Genomic DNA, 14,408 nt, shown 5'->3' with positions numbered 1-14,408 from the left:
GGAGAGGCTTATGTTCAGACTCAGAATCAGATGACAGGGGTCTGTCCTCTGTAACCTCAGTTGATGAAGTTGGACTTTCTCGTTCTGACGTCTGCACATACTCTACGATACCCTCGGCATACTCGAACACACCTGTTTTAGGGGTTTCCCCGACATACTGGGGATCATGTATTGGAGAGACCAGCTTCCAAAGCTCTGCATCATACTTAAGTTTGTAAGCTGGCACTCGTATTACTGATGGAGGATCATGTATACCTTCATCAGATACCATTATTGGTGACACAGATGGTTCTTTTGGAGTTTGGGCTAAACCAGGTACTGATAGTCCTTTCTGAGTTTCAGGTTTACTCAATTCGGGAAATAATTGGGCTGTGGAGTTGAATATTATTGGTGGACTTTCAAGGACACCTGATTCAGTTACGACGTCTTGGCCTTTTGAACGTGAGCTACGCTCACTGACTGATCCTGCTGACTCAGGTGATACGGGTCTATCTTCAGTAGCCACAGATATCGAATCAAATATCTCAGAAACCTCATCATCTGGTAACGATTCAGGTGATGATGATCTATGACGAAACGGAACAGCTTCACGGAACAATGGGGAATATTTGGGGACAGGGGAATCGGGTGACAATGATCTATGTTCATCCATTGTTCCTGTTGATTCAGGGGACATTGTTTTAATATCCTTCAACAACATCAGTGATGAAGATGACATGGATCTATACTCTGATAATGACTCGGGCTTAAAGTCCGACTCCTCTACCGGAGAATCTATTGATAACGGGTTTTTTTCAGGTTCGGATGTCTCTTCTTTTCTCTGTCCAGCATACTGAAACACACCTGTTTTACTACAGTAGGTTTCGCCTACATACTGTTGGTCATTTATTTGAGAGATAAGCTTCCAAAGCTCTGCATCATACACAAGTCTGTACTCTGGCTCTAGTATTGCTGATGGAGGGAAATGTATACCTGATGCAGATACTGTTATTGGTGACACAGATGAAGGTTGAGCTACGTCAGGTTCTGATCGTCCTTTCTGAGGTTCAGGTTGTCTAAATTCAAATAATGGTGCAGTTGCGGACTCGGTTAATATTGGTGGACTTTCAGGAACGTTTATACCTGATTCAGTTACAGTTATTGGTGACACACATAGTGATTTCGATTGAGTCAATGCTGAATAAGTTATCTCCTTTTCAAAATCTAAAGCTTCAGGTGAATCTGGTCTATGCTCTGTACCTATAGACTCCAGAGACATTGGAACACATTTAGTTTCTGATGATACTGATTCAGGTGAAGAAGATCTATAATCAACAATAGAGTCTGGTAATATGTGCCAAAACTGAGGTGTCGGTGAGTCAGGTGATAGCGCTCTATACTCATCTATTGATGCTATTGATTCAGGTGATGAAGGTCTATCCTTATAAAGTAATGAAAGTAATGGTGCGGTTTCATAATCTATATCTGAAAATATAGATTCAGGTGATGATGATCTACAAAACCTCACTAAAGCAATGGGTTCTGATTGCCAAAATTGTGTAATTGGTGAATCTGGAGACAGAGATCTGTGTTCATCTACTGATCCTGTAGATACAGGTGATGATGCTTTGATATCATTCAGTAACATCAGTGATGTAGCTGACATGGGTCTATAGTCTGATAAAGACTCAGCTGACAGGGGTCTTTCCTCCGTATCTGATACTACTGACTGGGGTGAATCTGGTGATAATGCCCTCCTCTCTAAATACTCACTGCCCGGGGATATTGCTCTGGAAAACTCTCCCCTGTTAGGAACCATAGGTGTCAAGGGCCTGTCCTCTGCTTCTGCTAGCCCTGGTGCTAGTAGACTACTTGCAGCTCCAGGGGCACTTAAGAACATTTGTCCTGGGGCATAAGATGGTATTTCTGCAGTTTCCCATTCAACCTCAGGGGGCGGTAGAGGAGACAGGGGTCTGAACTGAGGTATGGGCGAGTCAGGCAAGAGAAGACTTAGTTCAGTATCGGATGACAGTGACTCGGGAGATGAGGCTCGACTCTCAGTCAACAGTATGGATGAATCAGGTGTTGATGGGCGATACTCGGGTATATGTGAGTCAGGTGATTGGGACCCAGAACTATCATCTGATGTCACTGACTCTGGTGAAGATGATTGGTCATGCATTGAAACTACAATTTTAGTAGCATACTCAGATGCTGAGTCAGGAGATAAAGACCTTTTTTCGGTTTCGGAACGTAGAGATTCTGGAGCCAAAGACATGTCTAACTCAGACACTGGAAGAGCTGACACCTCTGCTCGGGTCTCAGCAGTTGAGTCATGTGATATCTGGATAAATGCAGTGCTGACAATGGATTCTACTGTGACCGACTCCGGAATCAGAGTGGTTCTTGACACGTCTGATGATGTCTGAGCTATTGTCTGTGATTCCTTACTCACCCCAAAGGTGATAGACTCTGGGGTCACGGGACTGAAATCTACAGGTCTGAGGTAAAGCTCAGTGGAGATAGCTTCCTGGTCAAGAGTAGCCTGGTTTACATCAATCAAAGGCATGGAGGTAGGGGAATCTGCCTCATAAACCCGGCTGGCTCTGTAAGTTCCGGGTACCTCATCCAATTCCATTGGTGTTTTCTTGGATTCTTCACTAGTTGATTTCTCTATATATCCAAACAGGACTTTGTAAAGTCGGTGCGACACCTCGTCAATATGATCCTCTGAGAATATCTCACATGTCTCTTTGGGGCGTACCACCTCAGAAGCCTGAGGAAGCTGAGTAGACTGAGGAAGTGGTAAATTCATAGGCTCGGCTGTAATACTGATCTTCTCAGAAATCAGTTCAGTTGTCTTAGAGTTCCTAGTGACGGAGGTGGTGGAGAGGTAAGTGTAGTACTCTGAGGTTTGCTGTAGCTCCACAGACAGCTCACTGAAGTCTGGCTCGGCCTGGTCACATTCAGTCAGACTGTCCCCAAAGTCGGTCATGGACAACGGACGGCTCTCACAGACACGCTTACTACTTTTCGTGGGTGACTCTTGGTGACTCGTTGGCGACAACAACCATTTGTTGTCACTTTCAGCCTGGGTGGGCTGGAGTGACCCCTCGCCACACTCTGCACCCCGCTGTGCCCCCTTCTCTTTATGCTTGACAGATAGAGACGATGAGGAGGGAGGGGTGGGCCCGTTGTAGGCAGGATCTAGGACATGAGAGGTGAGCTGGTAGGGGGAGGTGCGGTACAAGGTGAAGAAGGGACTTACTTGTTTAAAAGTGCCCATGTGAAGTGACTCAGCCTTGTCTGATCCACTCTGTGATGTACCGCCCACAGAACTGAGGAACAAAAAAATAAGTCAACATCTAATAACATGTGAAGTCTCCCCAAAAAGTTAAATACAGTTATTCTTAAAAACGGTTTATTTCTAGTGATTTTAACAATGCAAATCAAGATTATTTGACTGAACTGTTTGTTTCTACAACCATACAACATTAGCAGAATATAGCAGAAAACAACATAAGACCTTTTTAAGCATAACAATTTCTCTTTCACTCAATACTTCACTCTTACACTGACTGGACGACTTACTGTGTCGTTTCACCCTCTTTCTGTAGCTTCTCCTTCTGGGCGTGTCTCAGGAGGCCTGTTACTGATGTGTCTATCTCCACCCGCCCTGACGTCTCGTGCAGTGATGACATGCTGGAAGAGAGGTCCTCCTCTGACACCATGAAGGGCCCCTGCCTGGACCCTGGCCCACTGGGGGTGCCGTCTGTACGCCTGCCTGGCCGGGGACTGTCTATGTCCTCATGGAGGGCAGAAAAACCTGGACAGGCATAGATATGGACACCGTTATTAACCTGTGATCTCTTTGGCATAGTTAGTACATTTTGGTTGATAAAGATATTTATATTTTGCTTGGTAATACACTATACCTTCACTGTGATCCAGTGCAATGGTCCTCTCAATCTCTGCATAGGTGTGGGACGATGTGTCCTGCTGGGTGGACTTGATTATCTTGGTTTCGATGAGGTGAACAATGTCCATCCTGTTGATCTTGGTGAGTCGTTTGATCAATGTAGTTTCTGTGGAAAGAAATAACAACAGAATAACAAAATATCATAACAGTAAATAAGCCATTCTGAAAATATGAAAATGATCAATAATAAATACTCAGAATAGTCTAAAAGTCGATAAATATTCTAATACAATAAGGAGTGATATATCAGCATTACCTGTAGCATGTTTGCCATCCCTGCCAGTCCAGAGCTTCAGCAGGGCATGGCTTTGGTCCTGTAGTGAGTTCGGATTCTCCATCCTTATTAGATTGATCCTTTCCTCGCTGAACTCCAGCTCTCGAGCCAGCTCTAGAAAACCCACCAGACACTTTTCACTGTCAACTACGTAATGTTGATGTTAACATTATTCATGAACCACAGGAAAGTGTTTAAATCAACATTATCTTCAGCCTTTATTGTCTCTGACACTCTAGGATATCCACCATGCCTGGGGTTCCACTCACCCGTCCAACTGAAGCCCAGGTGGTCGGCTATTATTTCCAATCGTTCCTCTTTCCTCTCGGCTTCATCCTGGGGATCTACTGTAAATGCCACCACAAGGATGGCCAGGCAAAGTCACATTCACATTAGGAAGAAAAGGCTATCTTCAACCGAGCACATGAGTAAAAAGACTCTTCACTGGCTTTCATGTGCCATGTAGTGCTATAATGTTAGCTATTTGGAGGTATGTGTCGATAATTAACAGTAACTGAAACAGACGTGTATTTGGTGTATAGCTTCTTATGCTGTTGGTTTATAGGGCAGCAATACCATCATAAATTATTATCATGTGATTTTGGCAACTCTAGAAGAAGAAAACACTAACAGAAATATACTGTATTGAAAGTAGATAGTAGTAGTTTAACAGCTCTGACAAAATGGAATCTCTCATTGTATTCAATTCAGCTTTTCTCCTACAGCCTAATTGGGTTCATCAAACACATTTGATACTAAGCCTGGCTATGACCTATGACACATTTTCAAGCTAAAACGGATTCTAAATTCCTTAATTGAGTCTCTGACTAAGTCAATCTTGAGATTTTTAGAACACATAGAAGGAAAAGAGACAAATACAAACACAAAACACCACTTAAACACCACAGAAGCAACCACAAAGAGTGTTAACCTACAAAGAGCCTTAGCTACAAGACACAGAGAAGCGGCGCCTTTTATGGCTAGCTTTGCTAGCGAGAAACAATATAGAGAGAATGAGCCCAGTGAGGAGAGGGGTACCTTGTCTTCTGATTGTATCGTTGGGAATTCGTTGCATCTGCGTGTCAACAGGGTCGTCCCACAGGGGTCTAATGGGATAGACATCTCCGGAAGTAGGGAAGTGCATTTCGGGAAAAGACTCTCTCTCTATGGCGGAGGGGTCTATGCCGCTGCTCTCGTCATCCGAGATGGCAGATGTGGCAGCCTCACGCTCTTTGTCTTTCTCGGCCTGAGCCAATCTCTCAACCAGCTTTGCCGCTTCGTCACTAATCTCATTAACAAACTCTATGGACTTCTTGCGTGGCTCGCTTTTCTTTTTGGCGGGGGTGGAAGTGTGGGACGGCTGACCAAGCTTGCCTCTAACTGGCAGCCTGGATTGGAAGCCGAAGCATGACTTTGGCTTGGTGGAGTAATCAGCGCTCATGGGACGAACCTGGCCCTTTTCAGCAGATGTCTTGTCTCCCTCACAGAAGCTCTTGGCTTTGGAAGACGAAGTCTTGGTTTTGGGAACAGCAGAGAGACCTGCATCTGTCTCAGACTTTCTCCTCAAGTCCTTTTTAACTGGGAACTTTAGCTTTGTGTCCTGGGAAGACTCAGTATGTTTAACTGATGGCTCAGGCTTGACAGGGTTAGCCTTGCCTTTGACAGGTATTCTTGATTTTGACTCTGTAGAGGGGGTCTCTTTTTTAGGAGTAGCTGAATAGGGGGATGTAGAGGAGGAAGAAGTTTTAGCTCGACTTTGGGTGCCAGCCTTGGCTGGAGCCATAGCTGGGGTTTTAGTTGGGATCTTTTTCACTTTTTCACTAGAAGTTGGGGTTGTGATTTTTTCCATGGTTTTGGGGAGTTCTATAACCGAATGCTGCTCCTCGGGAGAGGAGTCAGAGGACTCTTGGTCCTGTTCAGGGTACACCGATCGAGTGACAGTTGTTACTGCTGTAACAACATTAGCTATCATTGGGTCTAAATAACTATTTTCTACCTCTAGGGGGGTCTCCTCTACAATTGTATCTGGTTTAACTTCTAAAGCCTCAGGAGATACTGAGTCTTTGTCTTTCTTAGTGGTCTTAGCTGAGGCAGAAAGACCCATTCTAGGGATTCTAGATTTAGAGGAGTCTGATTTAGAAGGCGAGGCTGCTACGGCCCCGCTAACTGTCTGATCGTCCTCTGGAGCATCTTTTGCTTGTTTCTCATCTTCCTCCACTTTTATTTCCAGAGTCAGGTTGAGGCCCACTTCACTTTTTAATGTAGCTCCTCTATCTACTGGCTCTTCTCTGACCTGTTCAGACAGCGCCTCCTCTAGAGGCTGCTCTCCTATCTGGAAGAAGGCAAAGCCCTCGTCCTCATAGGTCCGTTTGGTCATGTCAATAGCTCCGCTCCGGGTCATCTCGAAGAGCTTCCCCTCTTGGAAGAGGAAAGGATTGGGCTCGCTGGTTGGCGTGCTCTCCTCTGTGGGGCTCCTTCCTGGGGTGGTGTCTGGGGTTTCCCCCTGGGAATGCCGGTCCACCATCAGACCCAGGATCTTCTGCTCTTCCTCTTTGACACGGGCCGCGAAAGCGTCGTCGTCCTCACGCATGGCGCTCCAGGGGTCTGCCTCCGCGCTGGCGGTCACGCCCTTCGACTTGGTTCTGGGAGGTTCCTCTTCCTCATCGTCTTCCTCTGTGTCGTCATAGATACAGATCTCAGGTTTGAACATTTCCCTTGCTTGTCTGATAATGATGGTCGAGGACGTTTCTGCCTCAGGGGTTCCTGAGTGCCCCCTGTAATCTCCTTTCACTTCATCAGTTATATTACTCTCTACCTGGCAGGGAGCCTTTACAGCAGATGTCTGCAGACTGCCTGTATCTGCCTCTTTCTCTCCCCCATCATCCTCCTTGCTTCCCCTCGAGTTCCTCAAGCTTTCCTCCTTCTGCTCGTCGGTTATGTTTGCAGCCCCCTCAGAGCTCGAAGACATGGTAGCCATTTGAGCTAAACTGTCTTTGTCATCTGTGTCTTTGTGCGAAGGAACTGATTGTGAGACATGTTGCTCTGAGACAGATTGAGTTCCCTCCACTGCTGCCGTTGTAGCTACACTCTTGGCCTCTGTATGGTGGACTCCTTCATGCACACCTGCTGAAAAAGGAGAGGGAGGTTGTACTTTAATAAGGGATTCCGCAGAAAGAGCTAACTCTGAGGTCTCTTTGGCCCCAGTGAGCTCAGTCTCATTTGCGGACTCTAGTTCAACTGTTTTGAAGCTATCGTCCCCTGCTTCGTCATCTGCTGAGGCACTGATATATTTTCGAGAGTTCTCTTTGGTTCTGGCGTCCTGGTCCATTTCCTCAAAGGTTTTTATTTTGGCTGCCATTTTAAACATCTCCTCCTCTGGAGTGAATTTCCTCTGTGCTTCTGACTCATCATCATCTTCCCCTGAGTCTTCGTTTATGACAGCTGATGTGGACACCACAGATAGGAACATGTTGTCGGGGGTTTTAGGGTTTACCTCATAACTTACCTCTTCAGAACTAGGGGTGTCGGGGGAGAGAGGACTCTTACCAGAGCTTTCCATCTGAGACAATGTCTGCTCGATACTGTCATCATCATTAGCACTAGCCTCCTGGTCCCTGAGTAGTCTACTACGCAACACGTCTGGGGGGTAGTCTGTGGCTTTGGAGGGCTCTGGGTGGTTAGAGGATTCACTGGGCTGAGCGGGAGGGAAGTTTTTTTGCTCTACCGGGCTGCTCTCTAAGGAGTCACGACAAGGGGATTCCTTTGTTGGGCTGGGCTCGATAGAGTCTGGGGTCCTATGGGAAGAGTTGTCTTCCATGAGGGGACTGCCTTCGTCTAGAGAGTCTCTGTGGCTTATGGTCAAAGAGTCGTCGGCAAAAGGACTGAGGGCGTCCGAGTCTTGCTGGCTTAAAGGCAATTCTAAGCTTCCTTGATGCTCGGTAGAGGCACTAGAAGCAATGGTTGCAGCTAAGGCTGAGACTAGCTTGTCATCAGGGCTCTCCTCATCACTTAGGAAGCTCTCTAAAGTCTCAGAAACTCTCTTTGTAAGCTTTCTCGGTTTAGAGGACTTAGACTCGACCGTCTGAAAAGATATGGACTCACTTGTGGTGTGGTCGTCTGCAGCCTTGCTGGAAGAGACAGGGAGGGTTATTTCATTTGATGGCTGGTCATCAATGGTCCCCACACCGGAGTCTCCAGACTTATCCTTACTTTTCTTGTCATCTTCGACAGCTATAGTAACAGCTGTTGAGTTTCTAGTGGACTGGTCAGCATTTTTGGGAGAGAGAGAGAGACTATCAGGGCTTGTTTCAGGAGTTGCTAAGCCCTGGTGTTTGAGGCTATCCTCTGAGCTCAGGTGAGGAGGACTAAAATCACCCAGGCTGGCACTGGGAGAGTCTGCCACGCCCTCATGTTTTAAACTATCAGAGCTATCATCGAGGACAGAAATCGGAAACTCTATGGTTTCAGTTAAGTATGACTGGGCAGCAGGACTACCATCTACAGAGATCGGCCTAAACTGTTGGTACTCTGGGTTGTCCTCAAGCTCTGCCTTGATTTCAACACCAAACTCTTTGGAGTGCTTTCGGGGTAGGTTAATTTGCTTGTCTCTCTCTGTGTGGTGCTTGCCAGGTATGGCGTCTAGTGACACTTCCCGTTCGTAACAGGTTGATGTGGCTTTGATGGTGGATTTGGACTGAGTGGGCTGTGATTCTGATTCTGTTGTTTCATGCTCAGAAGAGACGGTTTTGAGCTCGAAAAGTCCAGACTTTCTCTTTGAGGGGTCCTGCCCCTTTTGGAAGGATCGCATGAGCTCCCTTACTGACATGGTCTCCTCCAGCTTCTCAGACCCAGTTTTGGGGGACTTAAGTGGACCCTGTTTAGCGGTGCACTGTCTTGCGGGGCTTTGTTTCGGGATGGATTCTCTTGCCTTTTGTGGTATTTTGCTCTCCACAGCAACATTTGAAGGTTTGGTGCTAGTTGGCCTTTGGCCCTTTCGCTCAGCCTCCACTTTCTGCTGAAGGGCTTTGACTTTGTCTTTTATGGATCCAATGGGGGTCTCCTCTACTACTGGGGACACAGGTGACACTGGTTTAGGGTCTTTGGGTACGCTAAGGAGAACATCCCCATCGGTAGATTTTTCCACCTGTTCCTGGTCCTTTCCTTTCCTCCTGACTGGCTTTTGCAGGTCAAAAGCAGGAATTTTGATGTCTTTCTTTGTTGTTGTAGTTGTTGTTGTTGTTTTTGTTGTTGTCATGGTTCTTTTTGCGCCTTTGCGCAGGACTACCTCTGTGAATTTCTCTTGGACCTCTTTCTCCTGGGCTGTTTTACTGGTGCCCTCGGGTACATCCAGGAGATATTCTTTGAGTTCACCACTCAGGTGTTTGACCATCCCAGACACATCTTTGATTGCTTTAGGTCTGGGAATCCCTCTGTTGACTCTGACTTCACGTAGTACTGGTTCCTGGGGTTCCAAGGCAGCCATATGTTTGGCCTCTTCTATCTCACAGTCTGAGAGGAGGACCCACTCTTCTTTCATTCTGGCTGCTCTTGCCGCCTCCTTTGCCACCTCACCCTCATATGTTCCGCTCCTAAGTATCTTGCCCACTTTCTCCAAATCCTCTTTGACCTTCTCCATGATTTCAAACGGCTCGCCTTGAACCTCATCAGCCCCTTTTTCCAGACCGCTCCCTTCCATGGATCTGGATTTGTCTGTAGAATCCGTGGTTAGGATGGCGGTCATTTTGATCAGGTCTTGTTTCATCTCAGACACATCGGAGAGGAGGTCCGGACTGGCCAGAGCCGTAGAATCTCGGATCAAATCTCCCTTCCGGACCGTAGTCTCCGTCGACGTAGTGTCTTCGTCATCTTCCATTTTGGCAAAAGGACAATTAAGGAGCAAAAATAATAATAAATTGAAATGAAAAGGAGACAGACATTGGAGAATGTGGTCAGGACAGGAACAGGAACAGTACAAACTGTCAGGGTTCAAAGGGTAAAGTGGGGCCACAGCGGCAACTACAGAAGGTGTCAAAGAAAGGGGGTTTGGACCGACTGGGTTTCTTTGGAGGCAAGTACTGCAGCAAAGCAAAATGCCAACTAAATCATAAAGATGAGAAGGGAATGAGCAGGAAATAACTTGCTTATACACATAGTCAGCACACCCACGCTCACAGCACAAAAGCAAGAATACATCTAAAATAAGTACAGTATCAAACAAACGATGAGCAAGAACAGACACCAACAAATCAACAAAGGATAAGGAAACAGGGACACAAACAAAGGGATAACAACAGGTAGGTAGACAGACATCTCAAGATTGTTTACAAGACAGAAAAATAAAAAATTATTTCAAAAAACAACTGAAAATAAAAAAACAACTGAGAAGAAAGCCAGTGATAGCAAACTGTTAGGCGATGGTTTGGTGTGCTCTTTGCTATTGAACAGAACAAACCATTTTGTTCCTCTACTGCTATGGAAAGTAAAGGGTTCTGAACCAGCATCAAACTGGTAAACTCATTTAAGGAAATGAACAGGAAAAACAGAATTGATTTAAGGGAAGGGCGTGTGGTCTTTTTAGAGGGCTGTATCCCTTCCTTATCCTAACTTTGGTCCCGCTAAATACACTTTTTGAAAGCATAACTGAATAGAAAAACGTCAATCATATTAAGAGTAGCAACATTGTATTAAATCAAATTCAAATAGCGAGTGAAAAGGAATTCAAAAGATCAATTTGAAAGCAAAACAAAGAGTCAAAAGAACTCTCACACTTGACACACACCCAGACACGGGAACACACACATGCACGCTCATGTAAAGCCAAGTTATTTCCATGCAAAGCAAAGGGGAAAGTTGACATGCAGCCTTTTGTGAAAAGTGAATGGGGCAAATGTAAAGTGATTTCGGTAGTTAAAAAGAACAAAAAAATGTACCACTAGCACATATGCCTTTTGTCTTTATCAAGAGAGGTTCATTTAGGTATTCCCATTCAATAGTGTGTTGAAATGTAGTCTACTATTTTATCATAGCCTACAACTGTTAAATCTGCAGAAAAAGCATTAGTCCATATTACGTGTGTATGCAAATTGCCACATACATCACACATACATTGTCCAATGTAACGAAGCCAAATTGAACAAATAACATCAGTTTATGTATAATGTATGTATTACTGTACATGTATGTTTTGAAGGTATGTGCAATATTTTCCATATTCTATATATTGTACACAGTGCCAAGCATATGTAGATATCCAGCAATGGCAATGATGTGGCACTTGACTTTGATTAATGATAAATTCATTAATGAATTAAAGGGAAAATATAAAACACCACATGGACAGGGTATGAACGAGGGGATCGGGAGGAGTAGAAAGCTAGACTACAGTTTGCTTTGCCATTCAGGTACTACAGTAACTTTGGGGGGGGGGTACTATTCCGTTGTCACATAAACATCACCACAGTATGTATGAGAGTTTGATTCATGTGCGTAGCAGCGATATGTCAATTGAGATTGCGAAGAAGTTTATGCCCGATGAAGTTGTTGGCATAACCTTGCCTTGGTGGGGCGGAGTGACATTTGTGTTGTTTTGTTTTTGTGACAAAGACAAACCATGTGTTACAGCTTAGCTAACGAGGGTGATAGGAAGCACAATGTTTACACTTGTTTTGTTTTCGTGACAAAGACAAACCATGTGTTACAGCTTAGCTAACGAGGGTGATAGGAAGCACAATGTTTACACTTGTTTTGTTTTCGTGACAAAGACAAACCATGTGTTACAGCTTAGCTAACGAGGGTGATAGGAAGCACAATGTTTACACAGTAGCTCAGGTTATCATTCTGTGTTGCGCTCAGCAATAGTCAACTAGCATAACATCATTGGTAATGTCTAAATCTATGGTATGGCTATAGCGCTATTATCAAAGCAATGTCATATTCAACTGGTTGAGTAATGCAGCCATACTATAACAGTTAAAAGTTGAATAGCAAGAAAAAAAAGCAGTTAAAAGTGTTATCAAAAAAAGAGTAAATGACTTACATTTCTCGAGATTCCTGCTGATCTGTAAAGAGGAATACAAAAATAGCGCTCACTATTAATACCATTTCCATCACCGTGTAAGGAAAAATGTGGGCAATGTTATGTACACATTTGCTACCTTTGCTACAGAAAGAAAATAAGTCATTGGACAGAGAAATACGATCACAATGAATTAAAGACTAATATCTAAAGATATTCTGCTACAAGGGACAAGCACGCTGATGAGCAGTAACATGGGGTATGCGTTGCGTTCCTTTCTAATACCTAACATAGAGCTAAATGACAGACAAAATAGTGAACGTCTAGCAACATGTTTCTGGCCTGAAAAAAAAATATTAACAAAATAAACAGTTAGTGGGGGAGAAGAGGGGCACAATATTACCTCATCCTCAGCCTCTTGGTCTGAATCAGATTCCTTTGGGGTGCAAGAAGCAGCAAGAAGCAGAAAGAGACAGATGGACAAATAGAGAAAGGTAGAGGAGGGGGAGGGAAAAAAAGAGAACGGGCAAAGCCATGTTACCATAGCGACAGACTTGAAGGTTTGTGGCCAATCAATGTTGTTTTGGGAAGGGTGTCACCGTCAGAGTAAACTTGAAAGACCTCTCAAAGGAGAAGGGATTCATGTTATACTTTAAGACAGCTACCAGCACTCACATATAGTAATGATTGATGTTTATGGTAAATCAATCACAGTTAAAAGGTGTAAAAATGATTTTGAGGATACAAAACCCCAATTAAAATTTGAAGGAAGATAGCATGCTGTGAGCATGTCACGAGTGCAGATTATTTTGCATGTTAGTATGCAAGCAACACAATGTTAAGAAGGTATTAACTTCTTTGTGACTGGGGGGCAGTATTGAGTAGCTTGGATAAAAAGGTGCCCAGAGTAAACTGCCTGCTGCTCAGTCCTTAAAACTAGAAAATGCATATAATTAGTAGATTTGGATAAAAAAAACACTGTTTGAATGATGTATGTGATTATAACAGAACTCATATGGCAGGCAAAAACTTGAGAAACAATCCAACCAGGAAGTGGGAAATCTGAGGTTTGTAGTTTTTCAAGTCATTGCCTATCGAATATGCAGGGTCTATGGGGTCATTTTGCACTTCCTAAAGCTTCCACTAGATGTCAACAGTCTTTAGAACCTTGTTTGGTGCTACTAATGTGAAGGAGGGGGGAATGGGAGCTGAATGAGTCAGAGGTCTGCGTTCCATCGCATTTCTACAGACAAAGGAATTCTCCGGTTGAAACATTATTGAAGATTTATGTTAAAAACATCCTAAAAATGTATTCTATACTTCGTTTGACATGTTTCTACGAACTGTGATATGACTTTTCGCCTGAACTTTCGCCTGGACTTGCCCGCGCGTCGTGAGTTTGGATTGTGTACTAATCGCGCAAACAAAAAGGAGGTATTTGGACATAAATGATGGACTTTATCGAACACATCAAACATTTATTGTGGAACTGGGATTCCTGGGAGTGCATTGTGATGAAGATCATCAAAGGTAAGTGAATATTTATAATGCTATTTCTGACTTTGTTGACTCCACAACATGGCAGATATCTGTATGGCTTGTTTTGGTGTCTGAGCACTGTACTCAGATTATTGCATGGTGTGCTTTATCGGTAAAGCTTTTTAAAAATCTGACAGAGCGGTAGCATTAAGGAGAAGTGGATCTAAAATTCCATGCATAACACTTGTATATTTTAGCAATGTTTATTATTATATTTCTGTAAATTGATGTCGCTCTCTGCAAAATCACTGAATGTTTTGGTACTACTGAATGTAACGCGCCAATGTAAACTGCTATTTTTGGATATAAATATGAACTTTATCGTACAAAACACAATACATTTATTGTGTAACATGAAGTCCTATGAGTGTCATCTGATGAAGATCATCAAAGGTTAGTGATTCATTTTATCTTTATTTCTGCTTTTTGTGACTCCTCTCTTTGGCTGGAAAAATTGCTGTTTTTCTGTAACTAGGTCCTGACCTAACATAATCGTTTGGTGTGATTTCGTCGTAAAGCCTTTTTGAAATCGGACACTGTGGCTGGATTTACAACAAGTTTATCTTTAAAATGGTGTGAAATACTTGTATGTCTGAGGACTTTTAATTATCTGTTGTTTTGAA

The 14,408-nt window shown here is 43.9% G+C and overlaps 1 protein-coding gene across 4 annotated transcripts in view; it reads right to left on the bottom strand.

Moving 5' to 3' along the window:
- The window catches only part of LOC124007949 (ankyrin-2-like), a 280,314-nt gene that overhangs the window by 22,500 nt on the left and 243,406 nt on the right, over nucleotides 1–14,408 (bottom strand). For all 4 annotated transcript variants that reach the window (XM_046318844.1, XM_046318845.1, XM_046318846.1 and 1 more), the window contains exons 39-46: nucleotides 12,650–12,682; nucleotides 12,268–12,289; nucleotides 5,271–10,097; nucleotides 4,502–4,579; nucleotides 4,215–4,346; nucleotides 3,915–4,064; nucleotides 3,571–3,805; nucleotides 3,248–3,317 (exon numbers count right to left, since the gene is read on the bottom strand). In XM_046318844.1, coding sequence (XP_046174800.1) covers nucleotides 3,248–3,317; nucleotides 3,571–3,805; nucleotides 3,915–4,064; nucleotides 4,215–4,346; nucleotides 4,502–4,579; nucleotides 5,271–10,097; nucleotides 12,268–12,289; nucleotides 12,650–12,682 — 5,547 coding nt within the window. The remainder of the gene's footprint in view (nucleotides 1–3,247; nucleotides 3,318–3,570; nucleotides 3,806–3,914; nucleotides 4,065–4,214; nucleotides 4,347–4,501; nucleotides 4,580–5,270; nucleotides 10,098–12,267; nucleotides 12,290–12,649; nucleotides 12,683–14,408) is intronic.

This window comes from Oncorhynchus gorbuscha, linkage group LG21, assembly GCF_021184085.1.
Source record: "Oncorhynchus gorbuscha isolate QuinsamMale2020 ecotype Even-year linkage group LG21, OgorEven_v1.0, whole genome shotgun sequence".
Classification (NCBI taxonomy): Eukaryota; Metazoa; Chordata; class Actinopteri; order Salmoniformes; family Salmonidae; genus Oncorhynchus; species Oncorhynchus gorbuscha.
Note: the sequence above shows the minus strand (reverse complement) of the source record. Positions and strands in the feature narration are given on the sequence as shown.